Source organism: Natrix helvetica, assembly GCF_964273705.1.
Source record: "Natrix helvetica genome assembly, chromosome: 6".
Lineage (NCBI taxonomy): Eukaryota > Metazoa > Chordata > Lepidosauria > Squamata > Natricidae > Natrix > Natrix helvetica.
The window spans coordinates 79,259,008-79,271,740 of NC_138553.1; the positions used below are offsets into that span (position 1 = coordinate 79,259,008).

At 39.6% G+C, this 12,733-nt stretch overlaps 1 protein-coding gene across 4 annotated transcripts in view; it reads right to left on the bottom strand.

Annotated features, from left to right (window-relative positions):
• Positions 1-12,733, bottom strand: part of RELN (reelin) — a 351,649-nt gene that overhangs the window by 105,338 nt on the left and 233,578 nt on the right. For all 4 annotated transcript variants that reach the window (XM_081957930.1, XM_081957928.1, XM_081957927.1 and 1 more), the window contains 4 exons: positions 10,773-10,965; positions 8,981-9,093; positions 5,859-5,996; positions 3,295-3,481 (listed from right to left, as the gene is read on the bottom strand). In XM_081957930.1, coding sequence (XP_081814056.1) covers positions 3,295-3,481; positions 5,859-5,996; positions 8,981-9,093; positions 10,773-10,965 — 631 coding nt within the window. The remainder of the gene's footprint in view (positions 1-3,294; positions 3,482-5,858; positions 5,997-8,980; positions 9,094-10,772; positions 10,966-12,733) is intronic.

The window sequence follows — 12,733 nt, forward strand, 5'->3', positions numbered from 1 at the left end:
CATTTTTATTATTTATTTTTGCTATTTCAAAATACATGACAATATGGCTGGCTAAAGAATTCTGGGAGTTGAAGTTCACAAATTTAATATTGCCAAGCTTGGAGACCCTTAAATTATCCTCGCTAGAAAGTTATATGGGTGTGGACAAATATTGACAAAGTCTGTGCCAACACGTGTGACATGAGTTTAATTGATTTGAGTTTTAACTATTAACCAGAAGACTACTGACGTCTATTTGATACCCTTTTACTAAGCAGATAGATTAGCATTTAAAAATGATCGGTATCATTTCAGTCTATGGTTTCCTACTCACCATATTCTTTCATTGTAAACCAGCTCATTTTCTATTGCCAAATGTAAATTGGTAGAACACGATAGGGATATTCTTTTAAAATATAATCTGACTTCAGAATTACCGTATTTTTTCAGAGTACAAGACGCACCCCCCCAAAAAGAGGGTGAATATCTGGGTGCATCTTATACATTGAATACAGCATTTTTGGCCTCCTGAAATCCTGCCCCTTTGCAAAAATGGCCGTGCATAGCCTTTAGGAGGCTTCCAGAGTGGTCCTGGGGGCTGGGGAGGGCACAAATGAACAAAAAATGGGCCATTTTTTGCTCGATTTTGCCCCACTCCCCCAGCACTCAGGAGCACTCTATAAGCCTCCTAAAGGCTATGCATGCCCTTTTTTGGGCAAAAAATGGGCCAGTTTCTGCGAAAAACGGGCCGTTTTTGGGAGGTCTGCAGAGTGCAATTTTTTTTTAAATTGCCTCTTCCAAATCTTGGTGCGTCTTATACTCCAGTGCATCTTATACTCTGAAAAATACGGTACCTAAAAATATGAACCAAATGGAAGGCAACAGTGAAGCCTAAATTGATGTATTCCTTCCTGAAAGACTATATAATGTCTTGTCTTCCACCTTCTCTTTCAGTGAAACAAATCTGGTCTTTGATAGGATGATCCATATATTAGAGAACACGACATGACATGCTGGCTCTGGGTTCAAGCTGCCTGCATTTCCTAAGATAAACCAGCTATCTCGTTCCCCCATGTAAACAGCCGAAATGCAATTCCAGATAGAATTGTTGTCCCGCTCAAAGACTAAAACACAAAATCTCCTTTTCCAGCGAGATGAATTACTACATCATTGCGTTTATTATTATTTTCTTCTTTAAAAAAAAAGGACTCTAATTATTAAAATCACAAAGGAAATGGGGTGGGAGGAGATGAATTAAAGAAGAGCATCCTGCCAAGAACCTTACAACCACAAATAAAAATAAAAATAAGTGGCGCCATTATAATACAGAATTGCGTTCTTTAATTGGGAGGTTGCAACCGTGCGGGTTAAAACACACATTTCTTGCACAGTTTTTTTTTTAAAAAAAGAAATATAATTTTAAAAAAATATTCCTAAGACAGCTGCTTGTAAAAAAAAAAAGAGTCTTTGATTAAAAATATCTCAGTGGGGCTGTTGCCAAGGTTAGTGACAGTGAGTGAAGCTTTAAAGAGGAGATGCCTAACACCTGGGGCCTGCAAATTAAAGGAGAGCCTTTGACTCATCCAAGGGGCCGCTGAAGATTAACAATAATTGCTCTCCCCTTGGACAGTGTACATCATCAAACATTAGAGCAACACAATCCATCTCCGACATCTGTGGTGAGCTCGCTGAGACAGACAGCCGTGGCTTTCGGTTCCTGGAGCGGAGCACAACAAGGGAAGTGAAACTCACGCCCTCTTTTCTTTCATCCTGCCCGAATGTCGAGGAATAAAGGGGGAGAATGTGCACGGCGACCTTGGGAAACCGTCAAAGCGAACACTTTGCCTGTTGTTGGTGAGCGGCTCGCTTCACCCTTTCAAGTGGGAGGCGCGAATTAAGGAGCGGTAGGAAGCGTTTTCTCTCCAGCGTTGCAAACTGAAGGGCTTGCTGTTTTTTGTCGCCCCCCATACCCACAAATAAATGGGGCACTGAAACATCTGCTTTTGTCAGCTGCAGTTTGAAGTGCTCTTTTCTTTCTAAGCTTCATCGGGTCTGCTGCACCATCATCTGAGCGACGAGGAGTGCTCAGCCTGCGTTTAAGACCCAGCCATCTGTTGGCCTTGTCACCTTCCCATCTGCAGGTTCTCGTAAGTGGATGGTCCAGCTGCCCCTTTCTCTCCTTGAAGCCGATTTCTTCTCCGCTGATGGAGCATCTCTTCCTTCTCCTCCAAATTTCGTGCTCTGGATGAAATGTCCCACTTGCTTCTTCCATTATCCAGCCTCTTTGAGCTTACTTTAGGACTCCCTTCACTTCGTCTTTGTCTTTTAATGACCCTGTAATCCTTCAGTCGGGACAACTGGTGACTATGATCATGATTTAGCACTTATAGCTTTTACATACAATGAGAGCTTATGCACCGAAGACAAATCCCTTGTGTGTCCAATCACACTTGGCCAATAAAGAATTCTATTCTATTCTATTCTATTCTATTCTATTCTATTCTATTCTATTCTATTCTATTCTATTCTATTCTATTCTATTCTATTCTATTCTATTCTATTCTATTCTATTCTATTCTATTCCATTCCATTCTACTCTACTCTATATTCTATTCTATTCTATTCCATTCTACTCTACTCTATTCTATTCTATTCTATTCTATTCTACTCTACTCTACATTCTATTCTATTCTATTCTACTCTACATTCTATTCTATTCTACTCTATTCTATTCTACTCTACTCTACATTCTATTCTATTCTACTCTATTCTACTCTACTCTACTCTACATTCTATTCTATTCTATTCTATTCTATTCTATTCTATTCTATTCTATTCTATTCTATTCTATTCTATTCTATTCTATTCTATTCTATTCTATTCTATTCTATTCTATTCTACTCTACATTCTATTCTATTCTATTCTATTCTATTCTATTCTACTCTACATTCTATTCTATTCTATTCTAATCTACATTCTATTCTATTCTATTCTATTCTACTCTACATTCTATTCTATACTATTCTATTCTACTCTACTCTATTCTACATTCTATTCTATTCTATTCTATTCTATTCTATTCTACTCTACTCTACTCTACTCTACATTCTATTCTATTCTATTCTACTCTACTTTATTCTATTCTACTCTACTCTACTCCTATTCTATTCTATTCCCATTTTTTTTCAAAGTTAAAACATTCAAATCCATAATGTAAAACTAGGGAAGAATGTCCTCTTTGTGTTTTATGATCTATGCCATTCTGCTACCTTTCTTTCTTAATCGCATTATATTGAACGAATGGACGGATCTACCTTGTTGAAATAAAGAGAGGATCCGGAAGAGATCACTCCACAGCCTTGTTCTGGTTTTACAATCTCTCCACCAATGACCTCCTGCCATTCTTTTTCCAAAGTGTCCGGGTTCTCAAAATCAGACATTATCGTTGAAGGCAGATTATTTTCAGGGTGGCATTCAGTACCTTGGTATCCAGAGTCACATCTGTAGAGGCGAACAAAGACATTGTATCCCCATGTGGGGACTGATACAGCATCAACAAGTGACTTTTGATGGGAACATGTATAATGTATTTACATGTATCTTTGTTAGGTATGATCCAGTGGTGGGTTTTGGCTGCATGCACAGATGGTCCGTTTCCTTCAAATACAGGTAAGGAATGAGGGCAGTCCCTCCAAAGCACAGTTCCGGTATGGTGGCTGCTGCTTCTGGCAGGCACCGGTATACGCGTACCGGGGGGTACCGCCTGCAACCCACCACTGGTATGATCTAACAAAGTTATATAGATGGCTTGTCATACTATATCATTCCATTTAATGACCCCATAATCCCTTGCGGGGTGGAGTTTGGGCGACTGAATGGAGTTGAGTATTTACTGACCCGATGCCCTTCCTGTCCCCAGTGCGGAGTTCTATTCAGCAGATATATTCTCGTCATGCCAGGAGAGAGAAATATCTGCCTCTACCTAGGATCAAGCTCATAGCCTCCTGATTGTGAGGCGAGAGCTCCACCTCTAGGCCACCGCACCACTCACTTGTCACACTGTATGAGGTGAGCAAGATGTAAGGTTTGCTCTCCTATCATCTAAATCTCATTCAGCATACAGGTCGTCCTTGACTTGCAATCACAATTGAGCCCAAAATTTCCCTTGCTAAGTGAGACAGTTGTTCAGTGAGCTTTGCCCCATTTTACAACCTTTATTGCCACCATTGCTAAGTGAATCAATGCCCTTCAGTTAGCAACAGGATTGTTAAGTGAATCTGGCTTCCCCATTGACTTTGCTCGACAGGAGGTTACAAAAGGGGATCACACAACACACACAGACACACACACACACAGACACACACACACCAGGACACTATGACCATCATAAATATGAGTCAGTTGCTAAGTGTCTCTTATTTTGTAAGTTGTAAGTGTGCAAAATGGCCATAAGTGTCTTTTTTTCTGTTGGGGTAACTCTGAATGGTCCTTAAACAAACTTACAATGGCATTGAAAAAAAAGTGACCCATGATGGATTCTCACACTTGTGACTGTAGCAGTACCTCTGTGGTCAAATGATCAAATTTCAGACATTTGGCAACAGGCTCATATTTATGACGGTTGCAGTGTCCTCCCAAGGTCACATGCAACCTTCCCAGCCAGTGTTCTGACCCAGCTCTCCAAACATGACAGGCCCTCTGACGGGAACGCCAAAGATTCCTTTATTAGGAGCGCCAGCAGCTCTGGTAAAATGTTTCTCTCGCAGGTTAACAAGGCCTTCCAGCCAGGAGATGGCTAGTTGTCTGCCACATCTATTCATCTCCGCCCCCTGCCTTTTATCCCCAGAGATAGGGTGGGGCTTCCCCAGCAGCAGTGGTTCTTCGGTCCCAAGGACCAGCCCATAGATTTCCACTGTTCTCCTCTCCTCTGCCTTCTGCGCAACCACGTGTCAGGCACTGGGCCCAGCTGTTCCTCCTCTTCCTCATCAACCACCGCCAGACCTGGGGGCTGTTGACTCTCCATCCGAGGGCTGACGGACAGCCCAGGCTCCTCCTCTGTCTCTCTCTCTGCCAGCTCCATTCCCTCTTCCCCCTCAGAGCTCTCGTGTTGCCTCGGTGTTGACCCACGCCTCCTCCTCCTCTGACTCAACTGCTGAAGGAGCCGATGGCCAACAAGCAAAGTCAACGAGGGAAGCCAGAGGCAACCGTGTTACTGAAGGGAAGTGATTCATTGATAATGGTGGCCAAGAAAGATCACAAAATGGGGGGGGGACTCACTTAACCACTGTCTCGCTTAGCATCAGGACGTTTGGGCTCAATTGTGGTCGTAAGCCGAGGATTACCTGCAATTGCAAAGAACAGTTAATCAGTGGAACAATTGCTCTCCAGAAGTTGTGAATGCTCCAACACTGGAAGTGGAGATTGAACAACGGTTTGTCTGAAATGGTACAGGGTTTCCTGCCTACACTCTTGTACGGGGTTAGATGCTATGTAGCCATAACAAAATTCTTTCTAGGAAGCCAAGGTCATCCTTTGTCTTTGCACCTCTGCACCTAACTGGAACTGGATGGGTGGAAGCTGCCAGCGTGGCAGTGGGAGATTGGACCATGGGATGGACTTGTGGGTGTGGGAGGCAAGATCTTGAACTTTCAACTGGGTGGGGAAAATGGGGAAGCTTTCAGATTCAGCTTTTCCCAGATGTGTCAACATGTATCTCTTAATGAATTGGAACTCTGAGCAATACTTTGCCTTGGGCTCTGATTTACTTTTGGGTGCTATTTGGAACCCCTGACATTAACCCGAATCTGCTCCAAGGTCCCTTCCAACTCCGTCATTCCATTCTATTCTTTTTCTCTAACAGCAAACAAACATGAGATACCTGCAAAGGCCATGATCGCACCAGCCATGCCCGTTGCACATATTTGGGCACTGCTGCCCTATATAGATGTTGTCCAGGGCCCATTCGTCTTGGGAGGTGTAATAGCACTGACTCCAGCGGAAGCGTGTTGCACTGGACCTGGAAAGAAGAATTCATAATTGTGCGGTCATTAAAAAGGGTGCACAAACTTGCAAGGCAAAAAGATGAGCTTACTAATCATTTTTATAAAATTGATATCCGACTTAGAATATGTCCCCAGTGGAATTCCAGAGAGAATCAAAGATAGACTACGTTAAAGCAACAGAAAGAATTAGTTGAATGCAGTTACGTAATTCAGTAGCATTGCAAGAAGACTCTATCCTCATAACATTGTTTTGATTCTAAATTTATTATTTTTTAAAACAATATTTACAGTGTGTTAAATTCCTTCTGCTATAGCTTGCCTTTAGAAATTGTGGGCGCCCCATTATTGGAGGATTTAAAGAAGAAACTAGAAAGCCACATCTGAAATATTATAGTTTCTCCTGCTTGAGCACGGGGCTGGACTAGAAGACCTCCAAGGTCCTTTCCAGCTCTATTCTATTCTATTCTATTCTATTCTATTCTATTCTATTCTATTCTATTCTATTCTATTCTATTCTATTCTATTCTATTCTATTCTATTCTATTCTATTCCATTCCATTCCATTCCATTCCATATATTCTATTCTATTCTATTCCATTCCATATATTCTATTCTATTTATATTCTATTCCATTTGTATTCCATTCCATTCCATATTTTCTATTCCATTCCACTCCATATTTTCTATTCTATTCTAGTCCATATTTTCTATTCTATTCCATATTTTCTATTCTATTCTATTCTATTCTATTCTATTCTATTCCATATTTTCTATTCTATTCTATTCTATTCTATTCTATTCTATTCTATTCTATTCTATTCTATTCTATTCTATTCTATTCCATTCCATTCCATTCCATTCCATATATTCTATTCTATTTATATTCTATTCCATTTGTATTCCATTCCACTCCATATTTTCTATTCTATTCCATTCTATTCTATTCCATATTTTCTATTCTATTCTATTCTATTCTATTCTATTCTATTCTATTCTATTCTATTCTATTCTATTCTATTCTATTCTATTCTATTCCATTTGTATTCCATTCCATTCATATATTCTATTCTATTCTATTCTATTCTATTCTATTCTATTCTATTCTATTCTATTCTATTCTATTCTATTCTATTCTATTCTATTCTATTCTATTCTATTCCATTCCATTCCATTCCATTCCATTCTATTTTATATATTTGAGAATAAATTCTGGAAGCTCTAAAATTTCAAGCAATCCGCAATTTAGAACGGTTCATTTAGTGACTGTTCAAAGTTACAACAGCCCTGAAAAAAAGTAACCTGTGACTGTTTTTCACAGTTACAACTTTTGTAGCATCCCCAGGATCACATGATCAAAATTCAGATGCTTGGCAACTGTTTCATATTGACGGCGATCCCAAGATCATGGGATCCCCTTCTGATGAGCAGAATAAATAGGGAAGCCAGATTCACTTAACAACTGGGTTACTAACTTACCTGCAGCGACTCACTTAACAACGGTGGTAAGAAAGGTCACAAAATGGGGCCAAACTCACTTAACAAATGTCTCACTTAACAACAGAAATATTGGGCCCAATTGTGGTTGTAAGTGGAGGAATACCTGTATAAGATGTATACCTGTAGGCTATTTCACTTCCTATTCAATTAAGTCAATGTCATATTCCGGGAAGAGTCATGGGAGCTCACTCCGTTACGCGGCGCTAGGGATTCGAACCGCTGAACTGCCGACCTTTCTGATCAACTAGCTCAGTGTCTTAGCCACTGAGCCCCTGCGTCCCTTAAACAGCCTTAAATCATTGCAATTTTTAAGTGCAACAAACAAATTCCACTTCAAGCAAAGCACAAGCAGTGTTTTCTCAATAAATTCAGAGTAAGTGCTACCTTTTAAAAACACTATTAAGGAGGCCAAAGGACCAAGAGCCAATCAAATTATGTTTTTCTACCTTCCGAGTTAACTGTTAATTACATTTATCTAATTATCCAGCAGATCAGATGTTTGGTGTTGATTTGTTGATGAAGGCAGCAACTGGCAGCTGCTTGCATCTCATTAAGCCCGTTCTTATGTTAATGCCTTCCATAAAAATGAAATTAATTTCCATCAGCATTAGAAACATATAAGTCATGTACAATAAAGTCCAGAAAACAGGTGCATCGGGCTGATACGTTCCAGGACAAGCTACCAAATGCCATATATTTTCTAATAAGGCAGATTCTGGTCATAAAAATGACAGTCAAAAATCTGGTTGACTCAGATGTACTGCAGGTACATATGTTGCTGAAAAACTAACAAGATGTTCATGGCAATTCATGCCAAGGACATCTGAACCAGGGGTGTGCTTCAAAAATTTCAGCAATGGGTTCTCTGCCCGGTTGTTGGGTGGGCGTGGCCATAGTGGGCGTGGCCTAGTCGGCCTTCTTCACCATGGCGGGGGCCCTGTTTTCACCTTCCCCAGGCTCTGGAGGCTTTCTGTCAGGCCTGGAGCCATCTTTTCTTTTGGGTCTTTGGCCTGCCACAATTTCTATTATTCTGCTATGCATTTTCTATTGTGGGAAAATGGGAGGGGGGGATTGTACGGAGTTAGATGTTATGTAGCCATAACAACATTCTTTCTAGAAAGCCAAGGTCATCCTTTGTCTTTGCACCTCTGCACCTGACTGGGAGATTGGACCATGTGATGGACTTGTGGGTGTGGGGGCAAGATCTTGAACTTTCAACTGGGTGGGGAAAACCCAGAAAGCTTTCAGATTCGGGTTTTCCACAGATGTGCCAACATGGCTCTCTTAATAAATTGGAACTTTGATCAATACTTTGCCTTGGACTCTGATTTACTTTTAGATGCTATTTGGTGAAGGGGCGGGGTTTCGGGAGGCAAAAAATGCTGTATTCAGTGTATAAGATTTTCAGCCTCCTTTTTGAGGGAAAAAGGTATGTCTTATACTCCGAAAAATACGGTATATCGCTATGCATGTACAAAAACCTAAGAAGTTACACTATTACCATGTTTTCTGGGGTAAAAGGACGGTGATTCTTCTCCATTTTGTATATTCACTGGAGTGGTAGATACTTGCTGGAGTAAATTCTTGGCAACTGGGCATGCTTGGAAGACATTCCTTAAGGAAACATACAAACACAAATACATGAAAATTAATATGAAGATATTATGATGGACTAGAGTGTTGTTTAATTCTGCAGATGTTTCTGCAGAAATAAAATATTTGAACAGGCACTGAAGCAACATTATTTTGTGCCAGCACTGCTAAACTTCAGTACTATTTACAAACATTTTATATTTCAAATACCAGGGGTTGGGGTCAGAGCAAAGCTGTTTCTTATTTACAGAAATATAATGAAGTTGAAACGATTGAAAAATGAGCAGGTAAAATGATATATGTTGATCAATTAAATACATAAGAGTAACAAGAGAATTGGGGGACAAGGGTGTCTCTAAACCATCAATATAACTTCCTTGTTAAAAAGAATAGACATTATAATGTGCCTTTTTTGGAGGCAATAATAAACAAGGGTTAGCACTAAATAAGAAATGTACATTGTTTATAAACCACAATTCAAGAAGGTTCTCTTCAATCAGAAGCTTGAAAAGATATCCGCACATGATTATGATTTAGCCTTAGATGTTTGCTAAACCTATAAATTATATGTTGACTTCTGGCTAAATCCCTTTCTATAGTTGTCACAATTCCCTCATTAGTTTCGATTTCTGACTTAAAAAGAATTTGTGAAACATTGATCATGCAGCTTTTTCTATTATTCCATTGTTGCATGATAGACAGACAGATGGATGTATATAAATGATATAGATAGATGATAAAGATAATGATAAACAGATAGGATAGATAAGATAGATTAGATAGAGAGATAGATATAAACGGTATAGATAGATTAGTTAGATTAGATAGATAGATAGATAGATAGATAGATAGATAGATAGATAGATAGATATAGATATATCTTAGATAGATAGATAGATAGATAGATAGATAGATAGATAGATAGATAGATAGATAGATAGATAGATATAGATATATCTTAGATAGATAGATAGATAGATAGATAGATAGATAGATAGATAGATAGATAGATAGATAGATGATAGATAGATAGATAGATAAAGATATAAATAGCTGATATAGATTAGATAGATAACTATAATGATAAATGATATAGATAGATAGCTATAAATGTATATCATAGATATACATTTATAGCTATAGATGATATAGCTATATATATCATATATATATATAGCTATAGATGATATGGATAGATAGGTAGATAGATAGATAGATAGATAGATAGATAGATAGATAGATAGATGATAGATAGATACATAGATAGATAGATATAGATAGATAAATGATATATATGATATAGATAGATAGATATAAATGATAGATAGATGGATAGATAGATAGAAATTATAGATGATATAGATGATAGATAGATAAGAGATAGATGATATATAGATAAATAGATAGATAGACAGACAGACAGACAGACAGACAGACAGACAGACAGACAGACAGACAGACAGACAGACAGACAGACAGACAGACAGAAGATATAGGAGAGAGAGATTTGCAGACAGGCAATAGGTGATAGAGATAAATGATATAGATATAGATATATAGATGATAGACAGATAGACAATATAGATGATAGACAGACTGAGATAAATAAGATGGAGATAGATGATAGATACACAGACAGACAGAACGACAGATTTCACGAATGTTCTCTGGGAGGAAATATCTCCCTTAATCAGACTTACCTCTTGAACCAGATGCCAAGTAAGGCCATGATTAGTGGAGTATTCCAGTTTCACCTGATTGTCCATGTGGGGGGTGTAATGCTGGCCACAGCCCATCACCAGGTTGAACTGAATCATATACGATGCTCCAATTTGCATAGATTGTGTTTCCACGTAACGCATACTAGACGCTAACTTGGAATCGCCTGTAAAACTGAAAAGAATAGGGAAAGAATTAAATAACCATTTGTGGAGCAGTCTCACAAACGCATGGCATAACATAGGAGAACAAACCCATCAGGACAAGATTCAGCAGTCCATCTTCATTTGGAAGACAAAAGGCCACTCTTTTGAAGATAGCAAAGCCCACATTATAGACATAGAGGACTGCTGGTTTGAAAAAGGGGTCAAAGAGGCCATCTTTGTCAAAATTGAACAGCCCTCTCTCAACAGAGGGGGAGGGATACGACATCATTTACCTCCGGTTTACCACACAGTCCTTCCAGCAGTTCCAAGAAGGCTCCACACCCATTTGCACTACTCAGGTGCCCCAGAGGGCACAGATAAACCTCCAAGCGGCCTCAATGACTCTCAGAGAGAGTGCTAATGACCAGATGACTGCGAGGAAGATAAATCTTTTCATCCTCTACCATTGAGTCAGAACTGAAGAAGCTTCTTGGCTGAGAAGCGAAAGGTCTTCAAGGAAAAACAAGGAAGTCCAGTTCTTTTTGAAAAAGCACCTTTGGGACCCCCTTTTTTTCTTGCTAACAAACATGCCCTATCATTAAACAACTTAAACGAGTGGAAGAAATTAATCAAAAGGACAAAAAAAAATATCATCTTATATTTTCAGTCCACACACTCCGCTTGTTCGGACAGTGTTAATCGGAACTAGCCCACAACTAAGCTGGGTTTCTATGATGAATGGAAATAGAAACCTAGATTGTACTGGGATTCTGCCTTCAGCTATTACTAAACTGTGGCTTATAAAAAGAAAACTAATATTGTTATCCTTTGACCTGATTTAAAAATGTGGTAGAGCAGGTTTTTAACTACCACATTATTTGGAGTATGACACGCACTTTTCCCCCTCCTACAAGAGGGTGTAAATTTGGGTGCATCTTATACACCAAATGTAGCCCCACCCACCCACCAACCCCCACCCTTTGGCCTCTGCCTCCCAGCAATTTGCCTCCTTGCAGCAAACAGCAAACAGACTTTCAGTTTCGGCTTCAACACAGCCTGATTAGCACAAGCAGCTGATTCTCGGTTGGATCGGCCTCCCGACCATCAGCTGTTTCAGGCTTCAGGGATTGCCATTACCTATTGCTGCCTCCACATGCCCCATTTTCGGCCCCCACACCTCATTTTGGCCCTCTGCGCGCCCCATTTTTGGCCTCCACTTGCCCCATTTTCCATCCATTTTGATCCCCACCGCCTGGAATGGGTAGAAAATGGGGCGCACGAAGGCTGAAAATGGGGCACGTGGAGCCGGCAATAGGCTATGGCAATCCCTGCAGCCTGATACAGCTGATTGTTGGGAGGCCTGACAATCAGCTGCTTGTGCTAATCAGGCTGTGCTGAAACTGAAATAGGCTGTTTCCTGTTTGCTGCAAGGAGGCAAATTGCTGGGAGGCAGAGGCAGATATTTTTCTTGTTTTTCTCCCCAAAAGCTAGGTGCATCTTATACTTTGGAGCGTCTTATGCTCTGAAAAATATGGCAATCCTTAAGAGAAAGAACTGCAGATCTAGGAGAAGGAAGGTAGCATGTACTTTGGTAGGTTATAGCTGTCTCAAAATAATACTATCATAATTTACTGATATTGTAAATCTGCACCTGCCATTATAAAGTCAAAGTCCTGAATGAGCTGTCAGCCTATTAAAATTAGTTGCAGTCCTTACAAGTCTTGAAGGAAAAATAACTTATTTTTGTATAGATTTTTCTATTCAGAATAAAACTGGAAAAAAGACATCATCTGCTT